This window comes from Canis lupus, chromosome 9 (assembly GCF_003254725.2).
Source record: "Canis lupus dingo isolate Sandy chromosome 9, ASM325472v2, whole genome shotgun sequence".
Taxonomy (NCBI): Eukaryota; Metazoa; Chordata; class Mammalia; order Carnivora; family Canidae; genus Canis; species Canis lupus.
Window position 1 is genome coordinate 39,078,288 of NC_064251.1, and position 24,404 is coordinate 39,102,691.

The 24,404-nt window shown below is 51.4% G+C and overlaps 1 protein-coding gene across 4 annotated transcripts in view; it reads left to right on the top strand.

The window, feature by feature from the left end:
• The window catches only part of MMP28 (matrix metallopeptidase 28), a 35,106-nt gene extending 11,203 nt beyond the window's left edge, over positions 1–23,903 (top strand). For 2 of the 4 annotated variants that reach the window (XM_025440548.3, XM_025440547.3), the window contains exons 3-9: positions 12,202–12,281; positions 12,486–12,673; positions 17,755–17,979; positions 19,854–20,099; positions 21,232–21,381; positions 21,690–21,857; positions 22,906–23,903. In XM_025440548.3, the coding sequence (XP_025296333.1) occupies positions 12,550–12,673; positions 17,755–17,979; positions 19,854–20,099; positions 21,232–21,381; positions 21,690–21,857; positions 22,906–23,300 (1,308 nt within the window). In that variant the 5' untranslated portion in view covers positions 12,202–12,281; positions 12,486–12,549 and the 3' untranslated portion in view covers positions 23,301–23,903. Of the gene's footprint in view, positions 1–87; positions 462–494; positions 683–12,201; positions 12,282–12,485; positions 12,674–17,754; positions 17,980–19,853; positions 20,100–21,231; positions 21,382–21,689; positions 21,858–22,905 lie in introns of those variants that run through there. The other 2 variants (XM_025440546.3, XM_035721409.2) reach the window with 2 other exon arrangements.
• Positions 23,904–24,404: the final 501 nt, after the last annotated feature.

Below are 24,404 nucleotides of genomic sequence, written 5' to 3' on the forward strand. Positions count from 1 at the left end.
GCGTTCCAGCGGCGGAGCGGAGTGGGTGGGGCCGGAGTGCCCGGCCCCCGCCCCCGCCCCCGCCCCCGCCCCTCCTGCCTCCCTTCCTCCTTTGCCTTCCCGGTCCCGGGGCGGGCGACCCGCAGGCAGGCGCTGCTCCACCCCGGGCCGGCTCCCGGCGAAGCGCCCGGCGGGGCCGCCCTGCGCACGGAGCCGGGGCCCCCGCGAGTCCCCGGTGCCTCCCGCTCCGCGCAGGGGCGGCGCAGGGCTGGAGCCTCCGCGGGGCCCCGGGCGCCGCTGACCGCCTGGAGCAGCCCGGCGCGCGGGGCCTGCCCACGGGTCCCGCGCCCCGCGTGGGCGGCGGGGTGGATATGGCTGCGCGTGTGGGCCTCCTGCTGCGCGCCCTGTGGCTGCTGCTGTGGGGCGGCCTGGACGCCCAGCTCGCCGAGCGCGGAGGCCAGGAGCTGCGCCGGGAGGCGGAGGTAACGGAGGCGTGAGGGGCGGCGAGCGGGGCGCGAGCCGGAGACCCTCCGGAACTTTGCAGGCAGGTCAGCCAGCCTCTCCTCCGAGCTGGCAATGCGCGTCACCCTGCCCCGCGGCTCACACAAAGCCTGGGGCGCGTTCTCCCCGGCCGGAGCTGGGACCACACAGGCGCGCGGATCTGCATTGACCTTCCCGGACGGGGGAAGGAGGAAGCGACCAGGTGGGACAGGCGGGCAACAGCTGGGAGAGAGGTAGCCCCGGCACCCCAGCTAGGCACAGAGCTGCTCTGCGGTCCCTCGCCGCCGAGGCAGCATTCGTCGGGTGCCCCGAGCCCTCGCAGAGGCTGCAGAGCCCCCCTAGATCGGTGAGGTGGACAGGGTGTCACCGGCAAGCGGGGACACAGGAGACAGCACTGGCTTCCTGGGCTGGTGCTGCCGCGCGACCAGCTTGAACAAGTCAGCGTCCAAGCTCGGGACTGGTTTCTTAGCCTGTAAAATGGGTGAGAGTATTTTAGCCTCAAGAACTGCTTTCTAAGGAGCTTTGGAACGGTGCTTCGGGACCGGACTTGAGAAAGGGCGGGGACGTGGAGGTGAACCTTAATTTAAAACTTCTCCTTTCATTTTCGTGAGTAGGACTAGGGTCACCACTATTTTAAGGAGAAGTTCTAAATTCCTGAGCCCGGTGCCCTGCCCTGAGAAAGACTCTTGCTCCCTAAAGAGCTTCATTCCTGCTCTAAAACTCCCAGTCAAGAACTTCTCAGTACCCTCCCATTCCCCTTCCCTAGAAGAGGCATGCTGGATCTAAGAAACCTCCAGAATGAAGAAGCCCCCACCGAATGGCTCTTCCTTCCATCAGCCAGCTCCCATCACTATTCTGGAATATTTGGAAATAACCCTGTTTCAACAACGAGGTCCCCCCTCTCCCATTCCAAGCGCTGGTCTCTTGTTTTGTGCTCTCTGCTTCTGCACATTTGGGAATCGCTGTTTCACTGAATTTAGAATCTTACAACATCAAGTGTACAGTCCTCATGGCCCCAGGAGAAGGCTTCTGTCTACCAAGCCAAGTCCTATTAAGAGTCCCATACCACCTCCCCCCAAGTCTGGGTCCCAGGCAATCCTTGGCAGGAGAACAGAGACAATATCTCTGCCGCCCATGCCTGTGGTGGCCCCAGATGGAGAGAATTTAATCTTGGGGTGTGCTTGGGAAACATAATACTAAGCAGATTGAGTCTCTTGCAGTCTATTTAACAATATTGGGGGAAGGGGAGTTTTTACCTCTGAGAACAGGACATATTTTAAAAGTATAAAAAACTCTGGAAATGTGGATGTGTTTCTAAATGCCTATGCATGTACATATGTACGTATATGCAAATTGGGGGTGTTAGTATGTCTATATGTGCTTCTGTAAATGGCTAATTGCAAGAACTTCAGTATCAGACAGATGTGTGTGCAAACCAAAAGTGAATCATTTAATCTCTCTGAACCTCAGTTTTCTTCTCTGTACAATGGAGGTTACAAATGCTTGTTTCATAAGACTGTTGTGGGTTTCATGGAGATAATGCATATAAAACACTCAGCACAGTGCCTGCTCTGTAGGACACAGTCTATAAAAGGAAATTGCTCTCAATACTCTTCTCATTATTATCTGTATCATTATTTTAGGGAACAGAGCTTCAGATTAAAAGTCCTGACCTGATCAGGGCACTTGGGTGGCTCAGTCAGTTAAGCATCTGACTTCCGCTCAGGTCATGAGCTTGGAATCCTGGGATCAAGCCCTGCTCAGCAGGGAATCTGCTGATTTCTCTGCCCCTCTCCTCACTCATGTTCACTCACTCTCTCTCTCTCAAATACATAAAAATCTTCAAAAAAAAAAAAAAGTACTAGCTCAGTGACTAGCTCTCCTAGAACAATAATACAGGACAAAATATGCTAGAAAACTATTTTCAGCATTCGACAACAGGAGGCACAGAGCTATAATTCCTAGGAGATGGTGTTGCAGTTACTATGGCTACATTATAAATTACCCCAGAACTTAGTGAAGTAAAACAAACATTTATTATGTGCATAGATACTATGTGTCAGGATTTCAAACAGGGCACATCAGGGCAGTGTGTCTCTACAATGTTCAGGGTTGGAATCATCTGGCTGTCGGGGGCGGGGGGGGGGCACCATTCTCTCCTATGGGCCTATCCACGTGGTTTCTCCATATCGGCTAGTTTGGTCCCAAATTTGGTAGTTGGGTCTCTAGAATGAGTATTCCAAAAGAGAGAGAGAGAATGAGAGAGAGAGGGCAAGCAGAAGTCAAATCCTCTTTAGGACTGAGACTAAGGAGTGTCATAGCATCACTCTGCTATACCACATTGGCTGGAGCAGTCACCAGCTCCAAGTCAAGGGGAGGGAACATAACCCCCACAATCAATGGCAGGAGTGTTGAAGTCACTATAAGAAGAGCATGGGAATGGGAGATGTTATTGTGGTCATTTAGGGAAATGCAACCATCCACAGAAGGGAATCACAAAGTGAGCCCAGTGATCACCCTGGCTCTTTGCTCAGGTGTGATTCCTTGACTCCAGTGCAGAGAGCTAGACCCCCAGTAAAGTACAGCACTCCTGCTGAGCTCGTGGGACAAAGTTCAGAGTTCAGGACAGAGAAGGAAAGAAAGAATAAAAATAAGCTGTGTGATCTTAAGCTAGTCCCCTCACTGCGGCAGGCTACAGTTTCCTCCTCTGTAAAATAAGGGAGTCAACTTCTTAAATGACTCTCTTAGTGCTAACCTTCTTTGGCTCTGGTGTGTTTGTATGCCGGTGCCTGCGTGTGTCTGTGTTCCCATGTCTCCCCGTTTGTATCTCTGTGCCCTGTGTGCATGGCTATATGTGTCCCTTATGTGCATACAAAATAATAAAGTTGAGAGTTTTCCAAAGTGGGCTTTGCCTGGGAGGAGACTGACCACTTACAAAAGCTGCATTATGAACAAGTTCATTGTTGCCCACTTGGGAAAACCAGTGCTGCTCATGACACTAGTGAGTAGGAAGGGCCTCCACTGCTGAGCTACAAGATTGAGAGTTAATGAATGACATCATCACCTTGGCCCCCCTCCCGTTTGCAACCAGGCCCTGTCCTGTTCTTGGGTGACACAGACTGTCCCAGGGGATCTGCCTACTGTGCTTCATTAAACACCCAGGTGGTATGTCCAGGAACCTGCCTTCCATTTGGTGGTCTATGCATATCTGCACAGCTGCTCCCAGTGCACCAGTACACCAAGAAGCTGGCTAGTTCGTTTCTCCAGGGAAACATTGCAGCTTCTGTGGAGTATCCACCCCCAGATGCAGTGTCTGTTTCTCATATCCCAGAGCCATTCATTTGACTTTTTATGAGTCAGAAATCCAGAAGCCCGGGTGTGGAAACTGTTCCCAAGGGCTGAGCACAGTGACTCATGGGTGCAGGGTGAATAGAAGTGCACAAGAGGCTCTGGAGGGTCCCAGAGGACCATGAGCTGGTGGAAAAGCAGTTGTCAAACAAGTTTGAAAACCAAGGGATCTAAGCAAAACGTGGGCGGTGGAAGCAGGAACATAGTAAGGAGACAAGTGGACAACTCTCCCGAAATCCAGCCTTGCTTACGGCATTATTTTGTGCCCTAAATTTAGCCCTACAAGACTAGGGCGGACCATGAGTCCATACAGTACAATTATTTAGCATTAGAAAAAGTATAAGAGGGGTTTGGATGGAGACTGATCAGCTAATATTTTCCAACTTCCTTAAGGACAAAAAATTATAGGAAGGGGGGTTATAGCAAGAGGGTATCTAGGCTACACCCAGACAGAACTTTATGAATATGAGACCAGGAATGAGGAAAAGGAAGAGAAGTTTAAGGGGGTCAGACAGAGGGAAGGGAAGGCATTTGCCCCCAATAAAGGGAAAGGATCTGAGTGGATCCCACTGCCCTGGGGCCTTCAGGAGATCCTAAGAGCAGAGAGCAAAAGGAACATAGTTGCCTCTTGCTGAGTACCTGTGTCTTGTCAGATGACCTGTTAGGGGTGTGATGGGAGATGTACTCCCAGCTTCTATTGAAAGCCGGAGTCCACCACCAAAGCAGCTTCTTTCTCTGCTCTGGGCCTGGACCTGCTTACAGAGGAGGAAGAAGGAACCCAGCTAGAAATATCCCCAGCTTTTTTCTCATTTGATAATTGTTTCCCCGGTGGAGAGAGAAGGGGTTCCATGCCTTCAGTTTCAAAGCCCCTGAGTCACTTGTGTGAATGTGAAATCCTGGGATAGGTGTCAGAGGATCTGAACTCAAGTACTGGTTCTGTTGCTCACTTAGGATCCTTTGGCAAGACACTGCTTGCTCCCCTGAGACTTACTGTCCTCCTCTTTACCATGGGATTATCAACACCTGTCCTGCCTATATTCTTGCAAGATTACTGTGAAATTCAGAGGTGCAAAACCCTTAAAAGCTCTATATTAGTCAAGGCTCAGCACTCAGTTCATTGGGCAGTGTGCTGGAGAATCTCTCTCTCTCTCTTTCTCTGTCTCTCTCTGTCTCTCTCTCTCTCCCTTCCTCTCTCTGTTTCAAATAAATAAATCTGAAAAAATTCTTGGTCTCAGTTTTGCTCCTGCAGTTCTTTGATGTGGAGGGTGTCCCAGCCACTCTGTAGACATAAGACTCAGAGCTGCCCTTCCAAGACTTTACTAACAAAGTTCTGTTCCTGCAATAAAGCTCTGTGACTATAGCAAGAAAATTTTTTGCTATAAAGTTTTTAATGGGGGCAACTGTCATGAAGCTTTCCCAAGACATCTCATCTATTTGTTTTAAGATTTTATTTATTTATTCATGAGAGATACAGAGGAGAGGCAGAGACATAGGCAGGAGGAGGGAGGAGAAGAGAGGCATAGAGACATAGGCATAGAGAGGGAGGAGAAGCAGGCTCCACGCAGGAGCCCGATGCAAGACTCGATCTCGGAATTCCAGGATCACGTCCTGAGCCGAAGGCAGAAGCTCAACTGCTGAGCCACCCAGGCATCCCAGGCATCTTATCTTCTTACTGGATTTTCATGACATTCCTGCAAGAAACCTAAATCATTCTTACCTGCTTGTCACACTTTGAGGCACAGAAAGATTCGGTAACTTCGTCATAGTTCACACAGCTAATCAGTTGCAGAGGCAAGTCCATGATAATAGATGAAGCTGGAGTACATTTTAGCCCAAACCAACCCTCTCATTTTATAGAAAAAATGGAGGTCCAGGTGTACTTGGGTGGCTAAGTTGGCTAAGCATCTGCCTTGGGTTCAGGTCATGATCTCAGGGTCCTGGGATATAGTCATCAGGTCCTTGCTCAGTGGGGAGTCGGCTTCTCCTCCTTCTGCCCTTCCCACCACTCATACTTGCTCTCTCTCTCTCTGTCTCTCTCAAATAAATAAATAAAATTAAAAAAAGAAAAGAAAAGAAAAGAAAAGAAAAGAAAAGAAAAGAAAAGAAAAGAAAAGAAAAGAAAAGAAGGCCCAGAGAGGCACAGAACTTGCCTAAGGACACACAGTTCTTAGTAGCACAGGAATAAAATTCAAGACACAGCCCAGTGCTCTTGCCCTGCCAGGCCAGTGACTCAGGCCTCAATTCATTTTGCTATACCTCATTCCTAGTCTTGCCCTGCTCAGAAATGGCCAGAATTTCCTCATCCCTAGGGCACTAAATGGGCTGGGCTCTGCGTACCCTCCCATGGCAAGTCAGGACAGACACAGGACTAGAACCTCCAGAGTCCTGAGTCCACTCAGCCTTCTGGGTCCCAGGGAGAATCGTTTTCATTTTATTCAAACACCACAACCACTCCCAGGACTTTTCAGAGGCGACTCCCCAGGGAAGTGCCCCGAGTCCTGACCAAGTGGACGAGGCAGGTTGTCACAAGCTTTTAGACCTAAGCAGGGTGAATCACAGAAGATGCATGCTCCTCTAGCTTCCTCTCTCTCAGCTTAAGCCTTGGGCTTCACAGGAGAGAGGATGAGTGGAGAACAGGGCAAAGACAAAACCTGGTGTTTGGAACTGCAAGGCAGAGAGGAGAGCCAGACACAGCTCCCATGCAGGAGGATGGAGGTGACCCCAAGTGGACCTCAGGGGATACCTAAGAGAACATAGGACAAACCCTAGGGAAGCGACAGCCTGGAAGGGAAATGACTTCTCCAAGATGTTCATGGTCGAGCTGGAATGGAAACAGGAGCTCTACCTCCTAGTCCTTTGTCTTTTTCTGGGATCCCTTTACCACACTGTCACCTGCCCCACACCCCTGCTCTTTCTTCTCCCATGCAGACAGGGCACTTTTATCACCTTTGCAGGGGAAAACTGAGGTGTGGCAAGTGGGCTTCTAGAAGAAGGTTAGGGACAGCTGCAGGAGCAGAGGATGTCTCAATTGTGCCTCCTCCTCAGCCAGTGAGGTGGAGCTGCCACCTCTGAGCAGAACTTTAGAGCACTCAGCACTGAGGATATGAAGGGCCCCCTTCCTATATGTAATTTTTAAATGTTCATATTAAAAATATTAATGATCATTAAAAATGAAATAAGTGTAAGGGAATCCTTATGTTCTAGTCATTGCAATTATAGTACTTCGGTGCAGGGCGCCTGGGTGGCTCAGTCCATTGAGCATCTGCCTTCGGCTCAGGTCATGATCCCAAACCCCTAGGATGGAAACCCATGTGGGGCTACCTGTTCAGTGGGGAGTCTGCTTGTTCTCCTCTCCCTCTGCCCCTCACTCCCCACTGCTTGTGCTTGCTCTCTCTCTCTCAAATGAATAAATAAAATATATTTAAAAAATACTTCAGTGCTTTTATGGAAATATAAAATGTCAAATTCTTAAAATTTATTTTTCTCATTCTTTCGGTATCTCTTGGCTGGTCATGTGCTCACACTGCCTCCTGGGAATTCAGCTCTGCCTTGCAACCCACAGTGTGCCAGAGGCCAGTCAGGAAGAGAGGTCCAGGATTTCCCCCTCTGATGGACCCCTAATAAAGGCCTCCACCCTCATCCTGCCCTCCACTCCACTTTGCCTGCCAAAGTATCAGGCATGGCAGCTCAGCCAGGAAACAGGAGACGCCGCTAGTCAATATCCCCTCCCTTCTGCTCTGTCCAAGGCTTCATAGTTCCAGAACCGGAGCCAACTTTCTGATAAGGGCTGGGTGGGTTTGGGGGGAGGAGCACAGGAAGTGCCAGCCTGTTAGCCTGTGACCAGGTCTCTTCCAAGTCACTCAGCAAACCTCCTTTGAAGAGGACATTGATTTCCCAACTTCCTTTAGAAAGCCATTCTATCCATCCCCACTAAGGGAAGGGAGGAGGCAAAGAAGAGAACCAGGTACCTGACTGGGGTGAGGCAAGTCTAAGCTAGAGCACCTATATTGAGAGCAGAGCTGGAACTGCCTTATTCAGAGCAGTTCCCATCTTATAGACAGATTGTGTTTGGAAAGTCCGTTTATTTTTCTACTAACGTAAATCAACTGGATCAACGGTTTATCAAGTATTTACTATGTATGCTAGCTACACATTGCTTTTTTTTAACTTTAATTTTATTTATTTATTTATTTATGATAGTCACACAGAGAATGAGAGAGAGAGAGAGAGAGAGGCAGAGACACAGGCAGAGGGAGAAGCAGGCTCCATGCACCGGGAGCCCAACGTGGGATTTGATCCCGGGTCTCCAGGATCGCGCCCTGGGCCAAAGGCAGGCGCCAAACCGCTGCGCCACCCAGGGATCCCCACATTGCTTTATATAATCTTTCTGAGAACCCTGTGGTGTATTCTTTTCTTCACATTGTGGGTAAAGAAATGGAAAGCTCAGAGATGCTAAGTAATTTGTCCCTGGCCACCCAGAGTCAAGGTTGGGAACAGATTCTTGATTCCAAGCCCTATGGCTAATTCCATGATGCCACACTATTTTGGACAATAAATAATCTTCCAGATTAAGCCACTAGAACTCCTTTAATCCATTATGCATCCCAAAATAGTGTCCATTTGGAAAGGGAAAAAAGAAAATAGTATTGAAATACAAATAAATTAGTGTAGAAGAATAATGAAATGGACTTGGGAAGTGTTCTGTGGTCTAGAATAAGGGTTCCTTATGGAAAATGGCTTTATTGAGAAGAGCTGAAGGCGAATATAATGAAATTCACAAAGCTGAGGCAGGATACTTACAAAGGCTTAGGAGCTTGCCCATGCTGGCTCTTAGTGTCTACTTTTCTTCTTCATTTGTGCCTTTCCTGGAGGCAACAGCTGTGATTGGAGTTGATTTAAGAAATATAGCAAAGAGGGCACCCAGGTGGCTCAGTATGTTAAGCGTCTACCTTCAGTTCAGGTCCTGATCTCAGAGTCCTGGGACGGAGCCCCACATCGGGCTCTTTGCTCAGTGGGGAGCCTACTTCTGCCTCTCCTTCTGCTGTTACCCCTGCTTGTGCTCTCTGTCTCTCTGTGTCAAATAAATAAGTGAAAATCTTAAAAAAAGAAAAAAAAGATACAGCAAAGAGAAGTGTGTAAGAGAACAAAGAAAACAGAATTACTTCCATATAGATAGCACAGCAAGGAAGGCTAAAAATAAAGAGATGATGTGTGTCTATAAGAATCAAGCAGCCAAGGGGATCCCTGGGTGGCTCAGCGGTTTAGTGCCTGCCTTCAGCCCAGGGCGTGATCCTGGAGTCCCAGGATCGAGTCCCGTCTTGGGATCCCTGCATGAAGCCTGCTTTTCCCTCTGCCTGTGTCTCTGCCTCTCTCTCTCTGTCTGTCTCTCATGAATAAATAAATAAAATCTTTGAAAAACAAGAATTAAGCAGCTGAGGTGACGTTTCTTTTATTCCATTGATGAGGCTTTTTCAGTGATAAAGGCAAGCAGGGAGCCAAGTGCACCATGTTCTCTGAAGGGCAGGGCTGGTGATAGGTAAGGACGATGAGTCACATACTTCTCCCCCGCCACTGGCCTCCAAACACGTGGTCACGGAGAGAGCAGCTTCCAGGTGTGTGATGGCAGGCAGCGGCCAACAGACACTTGGGCCATGAGATGTTCTCCAGTTATACTCATTTCCTCAGGGGATCACATCCAGGTCCACGGCCATCCCATCATCTATCTACATGCTGAAATATTCTGGTTTCTTCCTTGAGCTCCAGGATCATGTGACTAGTGCCACTTGACATCACAGTGTTTTTCTTATTCACATCCACCCCTATCTGCTCCCCCTCTGGTTTCCTCATATAGTTTCTAGAATCACCATCCAAGGCAAACATGGAGGAGCCATTCTGGATTTCTCTCTTTCTTTCAGTCCTCACAATTAACCCACCATCAGGACTAAAATAATACCCCCATTTCCTACCCTGGGTGACAGTCCTGCCTCTCTCTCTGTGGCTTCTCGCATGTCCTGCTACTTTACACTCACTGTGCTCAAGCTTTCCTTCTGTTCCTTAGGCACATCCACATCGTTCCTAGCCCAGGGCTCTGCGTTTGCTGCTCCTCTGCCTGGAACACACTTTCCCACCTCACTGTATGGCCAGTTACTTCTCATTCTTTGTGACACACATCACATACCAGCTCTTCAGAGGGTCCTTCCCTGACCTCTGATGAAAAGTTTCTCTTTAAGTTATTCTCAACCGCAACACCCAGTTTCTTTTCTTTATCGCACCAAAACTGCCTCCTTTACTTGTTATCTGTGTTTCGATTATCTGTCTGTAGCCACAAATCTTGGTCATTGCACCTGGCCATGTGCCTAGGTCATTGTATGAATTAACAAATGAGTCAATGAAAAGAGGAAGTTGCAGGTTTCTAATTAAAAAATTACTTTTCCGGGATCCCTGGGTGGCGCAGCGGTTCGGCGCCTGCCTTTGGCCCAGGGCGCGATCCTGGAGATCCGGGATCGAATCCCACGTCGGGCTCCCGGTGCATGGAGCCCGCTTCTCCCTCTGCCTGTGTCTCTGCCTCTCTCTCTCTCTGTGGTGTGACTATCATAAATAAATAAAAATTAAAAAAAAAATTAAAAAAAAAAAAAACGGGAGACACAGGAACAGTACGTTTAAAAAAAAAATTACTTTTCCCTAAAATATTGAAAAAAAAATTTTAACAAAAAATTTCAAAAATTAAAAAAATACTTTTCTCTTTTTAAGATTTATTTATTTATTTAAGTAATCTCTATACCCAATGTGGGGCTCGAACTCACAACCCTGAGATCAAGAGCCCCATGCTCCTCCTACTGAGCCAGCCAGGTTCACGTCAAAACTATTCTTCTTTAACACTATTTTTATTTATTTATTTATTTATTTATTTATTTATTTATTTATTTATTTATTTATTTATTTTTAAAGATTTTATTTATTTTTTGAGAAAGAAAGACAGAGAGAGCATGAGCAGGGGGAAGGATAGATGGAGAGGGAGAAGCAGGCTCCCCACTGAGCAGGGAGCCCTACTCAGGGCTCCATCCTAGAACCCTGAGATCATGACCTGAGCCAAGGTCAGACACTTAACCAAATGAGCCACCCAGGCACCTCATTAACACTATTTTTTAAAGATTTTATTTATTTAGGGATCCCTGGGTGGCGCAGCGGTTTGGCGCCTGCCTTTGACCCAGGGCGCGATCCTGGAGACCCGGGATCGAATCCCACATCGGGCTCCCGGTGCATGGAGCCTGCTTCTCCCTCTGCCTGTGTCTCTGCCTCTCTCTCTCTCACTGTGTGCCTATCATAAATAAATTAAATAAATAAATAAATAAATAAATAAATAAATAAATAAAAGATTTTATTTATTTATCTGAGACAAAGAGAGCAAGAGCATGAGTAGAGGGTGGAAGGAGGGTGAATAGCGGGTGGGGAGGCAGAGGAAGATGGAGAAGCAGACTCCCTGCTGAGCAGTCAATCCCAGGACTCTGAGATCAATATCTGAGCCAAAGGCAGATGCTTAACCCACTGAGCCACCCAGGTGTTCCCCCTCCACAAAAAACTACTTTTATAAGGAGCCAAGTTTGTATACAAACCATAGAGTTGAAGGCAAGTACATCTGTTGTTTGTAGGGCCTTAAATATATCTGCATTTTGAGGGAGGTGAATCATTTAGGAAGAAGCCAGAATTAGATAATTAATTCCCAAGCCAGGCATGGCAGAGTCTGCAGGTGACCAGCCCGACTTCTGACCAATACAGGGCAACTCCCTAGACAGGTGAGATGTTCAGGAGCAGAGCTGAAGCATTTCAACAGTGCATATTTATATTTATAATAGCTGCTCTGTATTGAGCCCCTCATAGGTGACAGGCACTGTGTTAAGTGCTTTGTATTCACAGTTGTGATCAAGCCTCACCAAAAAAAACCTGTAGGCTGTATACTATTTCTAAGCCCCTTTTACAGATAAGAATGCTATGGTTTAGAGAAGTAGCTTGCTAACTGAGATTTAAGCCCAGCCTGGTGTGACTCCCAAGCCCCTAACTCATCCAGCATGCCCTGCTAGATCCCCGACCATGCCGGGAAATATTCTAGGTAGGGATTGCTCGGCCAGTTTGAGAATTAAGAAAGCTAGGATTTAGAAATATTGAGTGACTTACTCAAGACCAAAAAGGTAGTCAGTGGTCACCTGGCACAGAGTCTATGTCCTCCTGCCTTTATCCCGGGACTCCTTTTCCTATAGCTTATAGACCTCATTGGGACAAAGGTTAAGACAGGGCATGATGTATGTGCCACAGATGCTTGGAGACCACGGGAGGGGAAAGGATGCGTGGGAAGGCTGACGCCCCTCTCTCCCTCAGGCATTCCTGGAGAAGTACGGATATCTCAATGAGCAGGTCCCCAAAGACCTCACCTCCGCAAGATTTAGCAATGCCATCAGGTAGGACAGAGGGATGTGGGGGGGCTTGGGGGTGCAGGAGGGCAAAGCTTCGGTCACCCCCTCCCTCTTCGTGGAAGGCTGACCTCCCCACCTGTGTCCATGTTCCCTCCCTCTCCTGCTGTCTCCAGGGAAGCTCCTTGCCCTCACCACCACTCCCCCCGACACACATACACTGTGGTCCTTTATCTCAATTCCTCCTGACAGGGAGTTCCAGTGGGTATCTCAGCTGCCCATCAGCGGTGTGCTAGACCCTGTCACCCTGCGCCAGATGACGCGGCCCCGCTGTGGGGTGGCAGACACAGACAGCCAGGCGGCCTGGAACGAGAGGGTCAGTGCCCTGTTTGCTGGAGGCCGGGCCAAAATGAGGCGTAAGAAACGCTTTGCAAAGCAAGGTGAGCCCTGTCGAAATCTAGCTAAGCTGGGACTGCCAACAACCAGAAGCCCTGTGGCCAGAGAAAAAACCAGCCCAGCCTCAGACTGGGCTTTGTCAGTAACCTCCTCCCTAAGGGCCCGAGACGGGAGAACAGTGGGTGAACAGGACCCCTCAAGTGGAGGACCATCTTTGTGAACACAGACATTTAAATCAGAATTATACCTACATGGATGAATTTTCATTATGCAAATATTTTCCAGAGCAAGCCCCATCAAGCCCACTTCATTCCTTGATCAGGTTGTTATGCAGGACAGTTAAACTGTTGCCAACATTTTGTTTACATTCTCCTAAAGTTGTTTTCATCAGAATCCATTCTTTTTTTCATAAGGATTATTCAACAAAGATACAATTTATCAATCAGTTTTACTTTGTCCAAAGCACATTTTGAACAGCCTTATTGAAATATAATTCACATGTCATAAAATTTACCCATTGGAAGTGTGCAACTTAGTGGTTCTTAGTACATTCTCAGAATTGTGCAACCATTACCACAATCTAATTCCAGAGTATGTTCATCACCTCCGAAAGAAACCCCAGGCTCCTTAGCGGATCACTCTCCCTGCTCTCCCCCTCTGTGCCCCCTCCCCCCAGCCCCTGACAACTACCAATCCGCTTTCTGTTTCTATGGATTTGCCTACTCTGGACATTTCACTACTGCTTATTTTATCACATCACATCACAATTTCTGCCGTTGTGATTCTCTTTTTGTAGTTTTGGTTTTATCTTTCCTTCTCCTCCTCTTCCTCCTTTTTCGTCCAGGTCCAATCTTCCAGGGCCAAATGATACAGACCTAAGATTTATGAAGATTTGATTCTTCTGTCAATTCTTCATCAATAACAGGTTTTACTGTGTGTAATTTTTGCATCTTCTTTGCGCTAAGTCTCATTTTCTCTGACCAATTTTTTGCAGTTTTTAGGATTTCTAAGAAGATAGGGTTGTTGAGTCAAATCTTCATCTATAATCAAGTTTACTACGAACACTTTGGACCGTTGCCTCTTTTAATTTGCATTATCTACCTCCACCGACAATATCCATTATGCACAGAACATGAAATTTATAGGTCGTTTTTATTTCTTAGCTAAGGAAGTTGTGAGTGGTTCCCCTCAACTCCTGGAGGATGGCAGTGATGGGGTCCAGGCTATGTGGTCGAGAAGTCCTTGGTGTCAACATGTTCTACATCCCACTGTGTTTCTGGACAGCGGAGGTAGAACAGGGGTGCAGCGTGAGCTGGAACAGCATTCCTGAAGCTGGGGCTCTGGGTTCAGCAGTGTGTCACTGCTCATTTCCTCATCTAAGACATGGGCCCTTTCTGGTTGCAAAGTAGAGATGGCCCCTGATCACCAAGGAGAAAGGGCTTGTACTGGAATGTGGGGTAGCCCCAGACACAGTCTCAACAGTGGCACTTCCAGGTTACAGGTGATCTCCCAGAGAACTGGGATGATGCCTCCTGGGTATCCAGGGCACAACGTGAGCACCAAGGATACTTCCTTCTGGTTGCCTCTTCTGCCTTTTCAAGGGAATATCTGATGGAACCCATTTGGCACTGTTCAATTTGGAGCATCCATTTGTAACAAAGATTCAAGCTAAGGCATCTCCCAGGCAGGTAGCCCTGCCCTACCAGCCTAGCTCCACCAGCCTAGCCCCATATCACTGTCTGACCCTGACCGCTGGGTCCAGACAGCAGTGACCAGGTGAGATGGAGACTTTTCCTCTTGTTCATAACGTGAACTACAGCAGCTTGACTTCCTTTACCCCCTGAGTGGGAAGATGTTCCCTAGAAAGGAGCTATATGCTTGGCAGGCACTTCCTGTGCTTTCCTTAGGAAAGGTATTGTTAGGAAAAGGTGTTTTTTTTTTTTTTTTTTTTTTTTTTTTTTTTGGAAAAGGTATTGTTAATAGTTAACCCTTACTGGGCATTTATGATGTGCCAAGTGCAGTTCTAAATAGGTTAACTTGTGTGATCCTCTAACAACCTTAGGCGATAGGGACCATCATTATCATTTACAGATAGGCAAATGAAGGGACAAAGAGCTTATCCAAATGTTTTCCCCAGGGCCACATAGTCAGAATGTGGCTAAGCCTTCTCACCCCAGGAGGACTGATATTCCTACATGTGAAAAACCCCAGGACACGGGTGGCTGCTTTAAAAATGATATGGATTTCTAGGCCAGTGACTGTTGATGCTGTGTGTTAATGCTATAGTGATGAAGCTGGGCTCCAGGGTAGGGTTGGCAGGCAAAATATAAGATGTCCAGTTAAACTTGGATGTCAGGTGAATAACAGATAATTGTTTTATTCTCACTTTTATACTAAAAAAGTTACTTGTTGTTTATCTGATGTGCAAATTTAACCAGGTGCTCCATGTTTTTATTTGCTAAATCTGGCACCCTCATTCCAAGTGTCTGGTCCCCTCAGTGCCTGCTGGGGAGATTTTCAATTCCCCTTGGTCCCCGGAGCTCGAGAGGAGGGGTGAAGGGTACAGGAGTGAATCCGGGGTGGAAAAGAAAGAGGAAGGGAATGGGCATTTACCGAGCACCCACCACATGCCTGGCAGCTATACATTGCTGCTTCATTTGCCATCTCATGTTTGCCACAACTAAGTCTTACCAACCACACTTTGCAAATAAGGAAACTAAGGTTTGAAGAGATTCCATACATTGCTATCTAAGTTTGCAAGTAGAAGTACTGGGATTCCAACACAGTATTGTTGGAGTGCTAGGAGTCAGTGTTGAATCCTGCTAGAAGTCAGGATTCAGGGTCCTCCCTAAGCGGGGAGGTCTCCACTTCTCCCCATGTCCTTTTCCTTCCCTCATCCCTTTTGGATTTTGGAGCAAGGGTGTGTGGGTTGGGGAGGTGCACTGGCAGGTGCACCTTCTGTGGCCTAGAGGTCACTGCAGAATCCAGCCTTGCCTGGGCCAGAGTTCAGGATGGGGGCCTGAGGTGGCCAACCTGCTCCAACCTGCTCCAAGGACATAAATCTGGAAGAGGACAGAGAGGGCTCAGGCTGGTGGTTAGGGTGGTGGGGAGGTCATTCCTTCATGGCAGGACACACCAACGACCCCTCCCAAGGAAAATTAGCCATTTTCTCTCAGTCCTGTATTTATTTGTCCTCTCCGTCCTCTTCCAAAGACACACACGCATGCACACACAGATTCAAAGAGGATTTTTGGCCTGCAAGCTGTCACCTTTCCTAGCCAAAGTGAGAGAAGTGCTCACCCTCTCCCTTTCTTGCCAGATTGGTGAGGCCCTCCTCTAATGCAAAGAGGCAGAAGGAGCTGCCTCACACTTCTAGAAGCTTGAAGGTGGATGGGGAAAGTCTGGGAGTCAGTCACCCCCAACAGGGTGTGGAAATGCCCAGCGCCAGCCAGTCCAGAGCCCTCCAGGTCACCTCTGGACCCCAGGCCTTCCCTCCCCCTTCCTTGTCTCCCTCCCTTCCTAAGAATCCTTCCCTCTTCCCTCCCTGAGGGTTGGTCACTGGCTGGGAGGGGTTGGGTGGCTGCCAGGCCAAACAGGCCTGGGAAGGCAGCATTGCCTTGAATGGAGCTTGGCTCAGGGTGGGAGAAAAGACATTCCCCTCCCCCATTTCCATGGGGGCTGGGGTAGGGAAAGGGCACTCAGCTCCTCTATCCACTCTCTACCACCCTCCCTTCCATCTGGAGAATTTCAGTTCATGCAGAGCCCCTGTTTTGACCCAGAGGAGCCACGTTTAGGCAAATATATAAGCCTGGAGTCTTAGCAAGTGTGCCTGCTTACCTGCGTCATCTAGTAGAAAGCACACTGATCAGATGTCAGGGCTTGGGCCCAGGGCCTACCTCGGCTACTCACTCATTCTGTGACCCTGGGCAGGTCACTGCCCCCTGGTCTCAATTCCCCCAGAATAGAGCAGAGAGGTTGGACAAGGAGATGGCTAACCTTCCAGGACCTTAGTTCTGGTTCAGGCAAGTATTTCCCCGAGGCAAAAGGGCAGGCGCTCTGAACCTTCAATTGTTCCTCCAAAGAGAGAGAGGGCTGTGCCCATTGGCCTGGCCTGCCTACTTGTCACCCACAGTTCAAGAATTCTGGTCCATTTAGGAAATTGAGACCTCAAAGATAACATGATTCCTAAGCGCTCCCTGCGCCCCAGGGAGCCTCAGAGGCCTGCGTCTGAGCTGTAAGTCTTCCACATGAAGTCACAATCTCAGCCCCTGAGCTTGGAAAGCTCAGAAATACCCCATGAAAAACTCCAGATCTGGACCTTCTAAGCACCCTGGTACAGGGTGTGTGGTGAGCTGTAGAGGACTCAGTTGACCTGAGGCTTGGGCGAGAGGCCAGAAGAGTCTTACATCCAAGGGAGGAATTGCAGTTCTGGGCAAAGGAATAGAAACTCGTAACTAAGTAGAGATGGAAAAATTTCTCTCCGTCTCAGTGAGTGACAAAACACACCCTTTGTTCTTATTTGTTTTCACCTCGGAGCTCTCCAGAGTCCCTGAGGAAGTGAGGGGGAGGGCCAGGGGTCAGGAAAAGACCTCTAATAAATGGGTCTTGGTAGCTTCTCAGCAGCAGGCCTGCGGCAGTGGAATGGGAGGGGCAGGCGGGTGTGGGGGGTAGAGAGGAGAGAGAAGTGAGAATGGGTCCAAGCCGTGGCCCCGCTGGCCCCCTCTCTCCTCCACCTCCTGACATAGTGGGCAGGGGTAGGGGTTTGCGGCCAGCAAGAGGTGCAGAGCAGTTTTCGGGCTCAGCCCAGGCTGTGGGGAAGAAGACCCCAGATTGGGAGAGTCCTTCAGGCTGGGGCTTTTCCTGGGCAGAGGTCACATCTCCCCTAGGGACCTCCCCAGACCAAGCCACTAGACTGGGGACTCTCTGGGACAAGGGTAGTCCTATCAACATGAGAGCAGTGTCTCCCCCACCAAATGGGCTCTTCCGGGTTGCCAGGGCTGTGTGTCTTTCTCCTTCACATCCGGGACTCCCCAGAGGAGGGCCGAGCCCCCATCACAGGGGTCCTTGGGGACCAGCCCCAGGTTCCACAGGGAAGTGTGACTGACGTGGCCTCTCTGGCTGGCAGGCAGCAAGTGGTACAAGCAGCACCTCTCCTACCGCCTGGTGAACTGGCCACAGCACCTCCCTGAGCCGGCAGTCCGTGGGGCCGTGCGAGCCGCCTTCCAACTGTGGAGCAATGTCTCGGCGCTGGAGTTCTGGGAGGCCCCAGCCACAGTCCCTGCTGACATCCGCCTTACCTTCTTCCAGGGCGACCACAACGACGGGCTGGGCAACGCCTTCGATGGCCCAGGTGCCGACACAGAGGCTCTCTCTCCCACATGGCAGCAGGGGAACCCAACCAGGAGAGGCAGTCTGGGGCGGGCAATGGGGCCTGGGCCGAGCCGTATCCTCCTTCAAAGAACCCTCAGTCTCCTGAATGGGAACAATGGTTCCTGCCCATTTATGTGCCACATGGCTGAAAGGACAGCCAGATGAGGTCCTGCATGGAAAGCACATTGCAGATTCCCAAGGATCTTCTGGGAGAACCTTCTGGGGTCCCGTCATCCATCCTCTGCCTCTAGACAGGCCTGTGCCTCTCCTGTTCTCCAGGAGGGGATGTTCCCAGACCACCACCCTAGAAAGTTCCAGAGGCTGCCGCCATCCCACGCCTGCCCTCCCCACACCCACTACCACAGTCACTGCTGCAAGGCAAGAGGCTTTCTGTCCCCTCTCCCCCCACAGAAGTGCTTCACATTCCCACCTCAGCCCGGACACTTGCCCTGTTTGCCCCTAGCCTAAAGGCTTACGGCACCGATCTAAACTCCTCTCCTCCCACTCCGCCCAACATTGGCCTTCAGAACCTGACTGCGGGTTACCTGTGCATCGTCCCCCCACCCTCCACTCTAATGAGGGAAGGACACCCGATTGGACCCCTTCACGGTGGTAACTCAAGCCTTTGTGTGGCCTGAGAATTTAGGCCCTCACCTCCCTTGTGCTCCTCTGCCTTCCATCAAGTCCACTCAAAGCAAAGCCCAAGTCCAGGCCCTGCTGCTGGGACCCAGGGTAGGACTGTGAGAAATCTAAGGTTTTCAAGAATCCGCATGTAACACACATGTGTTCTTGCATGTAACTCACTTTACCCATGATATCTACGTGAGATATTTATGCCCATACCCAGCTAGAGTCACCCAGCTAAGACAACACTGGACTGGGAGAAATCTCTGATTTGGGGCAGGTACTTTGTCTTTTTTGAGTTCAAGTGTTCTCTCTCTCTCTCTGAAACCTGTCATCTGTCTCCCAGGGTTACTGTGAAACGTGAGCAGAAAGGGCTAACATTGCTCGGGGAGCTGAGGCATATTCTAAACAGGAGGCATGTGGCTCACTCCCCACACCCCAGGCCGCTCTCCTTTAATGGTGGTCAATCCCCATTGGCCTGGGCTCCAAGAAGGCTATGCTGGAAATGCCCTCAGCAGGCTTCTAGGCCAACATTATCACCGTGCAGTTTGCTGGCCCCTGTCCCTGCAGGAAGTAAATTATGAAGCATGGGGCCCTGGGAGCTGTGCAATGGGATAAGCTCCCTGTGGGGCATGCCACAAGCTAGAACATCACTGATCCAGTTCATTCCCTCTGCTCACACATAATACAGCAAGGCAGTGGAGACCCCCCAGCAGAGCCCTGCAGAGGAAGGCAAGAACACGCACACAGATATAGTTTTTATTAAAGAGGCCATACATACCCACAAACACACCCAGCACCCAGATCGAGGAACGCCATCACCAACATCCAGGAGGTCCCATCGTGCCCACCTCTGGGGTAACCACTATACCTGTCCCTAGATCTTTGTGAAGATAATTCCTAGGCAGCATTCACTACTTGCCCAAGGCCACACAGGCAGTGAATAGTAAAACCGGGATTGGAACCCCGACAGTTAGCCCCCCCCCAGGATGCTCAGCAGGCTGACGTCCACACCCCAGCGCTAGTCTCCAGTTCAGTGCTCCCCACTGCAGCCTCTGCCCCAGGTCATTAGGAGGGAAACTATGCGGCAGAAAACAGCCACAGCCACCCCTGAGGCTCAGCGCCCCCGGCTGCGGGGAGGGCGCGGGGAGGGCGCGGGGGGGGGGGGCGGGGGGCGGGCCGCGGGGCCCTCCCGGCCTGGCTGCCCCTGACCCTCCGCGCCGCCTGCAGGGGGCGCCCTGGCGCACGCCTTCCTGCCCCGCCGGGGCGAAGCGCACTTCGACGGCGACGAGCGCTGGTCCCTGAGCCGCCGCCGCGGCCGCAACCTGTTCGTGGTGCTGGCGCACGAGATCGGCCACACGCTCGGCCTGCCGCACTCCCCCGCGCCGCGCGCGCTCATGGCGCCCTACTACAAGAGGCTGGGCCGCGACGCGCTGCTCAGCTGGGACGACGTGCTGGCCGTGCAGGGCCTGTATGGTGAGCCCCGGGCCCCCCGCGGTCCCGAGACAGCGCCCGCCCCGCGCCCGACCTTCCGCCGCCGCCGGGCCCGCGCCCCGCCCTCCCCGCGCTCCGAGTGCGGCGGGTCCCGCCGCCGCCGCGACACCCAGGCCCCGCCCCGGCCCCGCCCCCCGGCCTGCGCCGCTCGCTCCCCCGCCAGCCTCCCCCTGGCCGACGCCGGTGCCCGCTTCCCCCCCCCGAGCCTGGGCCTCTGCCCCGAGGTAGAGCCAGCCGAGGGCTCCCCCACGCCGCCCCCCAGGATGCACCGGCCAGGGCTGCCGCGCAGCTGGCGGGCGGGCGGGCGCCCTCCGAGGGCGGTGCGCAGGCAGGTCACAGCCCGGGCTCAGTCCGCCTGCCACTCCTGACAAGCAGGTGCGCGTGGGCAAAGCATTTCCTCTGAGAGCCCTCGGTGTCGCCTTCTGAGAGAGGGGTTCACACGTGGGGCCCCGCCGACCTCCCAGGCCTGTTGCCCTAGTGGGTATGAGCTTCTCTGTAGCCTAAGAAACCCAGGCAAACAGCTGCTATCTCCTGTGTATGCCGCGGGCCAGGCACGTAGCATGCAGCCCACTCGTGGGGAGAGCAGCTTTTTGTCCACAGTGGGGAGGACGGGGCTCCGAGGGGTTAGATAACTTGTCCAAGGTCACGCAGCTAGAGAGTTGCAGAGCAGGATGCAGGAGCTGCTGCCACGTTCTAAGCTTCTTGGACTCTGCCTCACTCTCAAAGTATGGTGATGTAATTCTTATAATTGCTGTAACTATCACAGCCCAGGCCCCTGAACTCTGCCCGCATGACATGTGTATTGCCCAGGACTCAAGGAAGAGAACCTTCTGGCTCTTCTTAATGCCAAACCCTTGTGTGGTCCCCCACTCCGGTTTTATCTCAGTAGGGTCCTCTTTCCCAGATTGTTCTGTAGGCGAGAGGGCACTTCAGTTTAGTGCTATGGTTAATAATACCAACAACCAAGGACAACTCTTAGCCCTCAACCCCCGCCCCTCCTTCCTTGCCTCTCATACCAGATAATGATGGAAGGAACCAGAAGGGAGGTCTTAAGACCCTCAACACATGCCCCAACCAGTGTGTGTTCTCTCCCTTTCTCTCCTTCCCCATGAAGGAAAGCCCCAGGGGGGCTCAGTAGCCATCCAGCTCCCAGGAAAGCTGTTCACTGACTTTGAGGCCTGGGACCCCCACAGGCCACAGGGAAGGCGCCCCGAAATCCAGGGTCCCAAATACTGCCACTCTTCCTTCGATGCCATCACTGTAGGTAAGATGGTCCCACCTTTGCCTCACTTCCTTTTTCCTTCCCCTTTCTCCAGGGGTCTCCAGAGCTAGAATCCAAGGTGGGGCTATGAATAAAAAAAAATAAAATCCAGAAATCCCAAGCCACAGGCATTCTGCAGGGTAGCAAGCCCTTGCCAATCAGAACACTGCTTCCTCCTGTGTGCTGTCCCTCTGCCCCACCTGTGCACGCTACATCCTCTCTCCTCAGTCTGGGAAGCTGGTTCTAGCACCTGCCCTGGAAGGAAGGCAAGAGGCTGATGGTCACTCCTCAATTCTCTTGTCTCCGAACAGATGGACAACAGCGACTATACATTTTTCAAGGAAGCCACTTCTGGGAGGTGGCCCCAGATGGCAATGTCTCAGAGCCACTCCCACTACAGGAAAGGTGGGCTGGGCTGCCCCCCCACATTGAGGCTGCTGCAGTGTCGCTGGACAGTGGGGACTTCCACTTCTTCAAAGGTACCAGCTCTGGGGCAGATGAGAAAACAGAGCCTAGAGAAGGGAGGTGTTCTGGTCAAGGTCAGAAGGGAAGAGAGGAGTCTCAATTCCAATCTGAACCTGTGACCCCAGGGCATTTTACCAGGAGGTTCCTTCAGTGATGGAATGCCAGGCATGAGTGTTGAGGTTGTCCCAGGGAGAAAGGGTGGGAGAGCTGCAGAGAAGAGTCTAGAAGGGAAGCAAAGGACCACTCCAGAGCTCTGCAATCAGCCAAAAAGTCCTAGTTCCTTAGAATCCTGGTTGTGTGAGATCGGGCCTTTCACTTGGGCTTGAATTTCTTGAATGGGGAAAAGAATCCCTCAGATTTGTTGAGGAAGGAGGATTAAGCAACATAACGTTTGAGGAGCATGCAGTATGAGTATGTAGTTTCATCCATCGAACAAATACTAAGTGCCTTGTGTGCATTAGACACGGTTGGAGGTGTTGGGATACAGTAGTGAACAAAACAAAAATCCCTGCTCTCATAGAACTATGTGTAGAAATGATGGCCACTGGCCTTCGCTGTCGTCGCTGCCCATTCAGGGAAGGGGCCAGCTTCCCACCTCCCGGGGCTGGGTTCCTGCGGGCGGTCTGCCCTACTGACACCTGCTGGAGGTCTAGGCCACAACAGGCCCTCCTTAGGGGGTTAGGACCAATTATTAGCACTGTGTGATCCATTTTGTTTTTTTGTTTTTTTTTTTAATTTTTATTTATTTATGATAGTCACAGAGAGAGAGAGAGAGAGAGAGAGAGAGAGAGGCAGAGACACAGGCAGAGGGAGAAGCAGGCTCCATGCACCGGGAGCCCGATGTGGGATTCGATCCTGGGTCTCCAGGATCGCGCCCTAGGCCAAAGGCAGGCGCCAAACCGCTGTGCCACCCAGGGATCCCTGATCCATTTTGGTTATCACAACTACTAACCACCTTGGGCTCCAGCATGAGGGGGAGCAGAGGTATGGAGGGAGGAGGGGAGGCGGAGGACCAAAGGGTGAAAGCCACCAGCTCACCCTGGCTCTTCCGATGCCCTACAGGGAGCAGATGCTGGAGGTTCCGGGGCCCCAAGCCAGTGTGGGGTTCACCACAGCTATGCCGGGCAGGGGGCCTGCCCCGCCACCCCGACGCAGCCCTCTTCTTCCCGCCTCTGGGCCGACTTGTTCTCTTCAAGGGTGCCCGCTACTACGTGCTGGCCAGAGATGGACTGCAGGTGGAGCCCTACTACCCCCGGGGCCTGCAGGACTGGGGCGGTGTCCCCAAGGAGGTCAACGGCGCCCTGCCTCGGCCTGATGGTTCCATCATCTTCTTCAGGGATGACCGCTACTGGCGCCTTGACCAGGCCAAACTGCAGGCGACCGCCTGGGGCCGCTGGGCTGCAGAGCTGCCTTGGATGGGCTGCTGGCATGCCAACTCGGAGGGTGCCCTGTTCTGAAGACACCCCCACCTCTTACTGAATTGTTGGTGCCCTCATGGCCAGTATGTGTGCCCTAGCCCAGGGGCAGGATCTGTGTTGGAAGCTTCTGAGCCTCCCTGCAGAGGACCAGGCAGGAAAGTTTGCATTTGTTCCCTGGAGAATGTCTCTGTGCTCTTAAGACATTGATCTTTGTGGGATCAATCCAAGGAGAAGCCAAAAAGGGTCTCAAACTCCAATGGCTCTTCCTCAAAGGACCCCAAGCCTGGAGGATTTTGTTTCTTCTGCTAAAGATGCACTTCCTATCTATGAGGTGACAGCTCAGGCGGCCAGAGAGGATCTAAAGCTCGATGGAGAGGTTGGGACTCCTTTGCAAGACTGTCTCCTTCCCCTCAGAACCTCCTGGCTCAGTTCTTGGAGAATTGGGTCTCTTCAAATGTGAGGCCTCACCTCCAGGAAGCTTGTGTGGGTTGGGTACAAGGAGTTTCCAAGGACCCCTCTTGGGTGGGAGGGTCAGGACCCAGAGCAAGAGGGAGACTGATGCAGGCCTGCTGGGCTCGACTTTGGGGGATGGGATGGCTGGAATAAAGCGGTGCCCCCAGCTGGTGGGCCTGGAGGCGGGCATCAGCCTTCCTTGGAATGGTTTCCAGTGAGAACAGGTGGGGTAGGGATGCTGGAGAGGCCAGAACCGCGCTCTTTTCTGTCCAAGCCAAGACCACAGACTATGTGTGAGTAGTTGTGATGGGGAGAGGTGGCCTGAAAAAAGCAAAATGTTCCTGCCCTCCCTCACTCCCCAGGCTAGATAGAGAGCCATGGGTGGTAGGAAGAGGATGAGGCGAGGGTGGCGGGCTCAATGCAGAGCGGCACTGCAAGCGCTGGGGTCCCTGCAGGCTGGGGGAGGCCCTGTGCTCACAATGGCCCCATTCTTCAGGCCACACACGCAGCGTTCCAGGAGCTGCTGGCTGGCCAAGAATAGCTGGGATTCCTGGAGAAGGAACCCGCTCCCCAGCCTCTCTGTCTTCTGCTTCAGCCGTCTGGGCGTTTGAGCATCTGGTTCCCTTGTCCACCCCCTCCACACCTGCCAGTGCCTCATTTGCGCACACACTGACCTCAGCAAGACCAGGC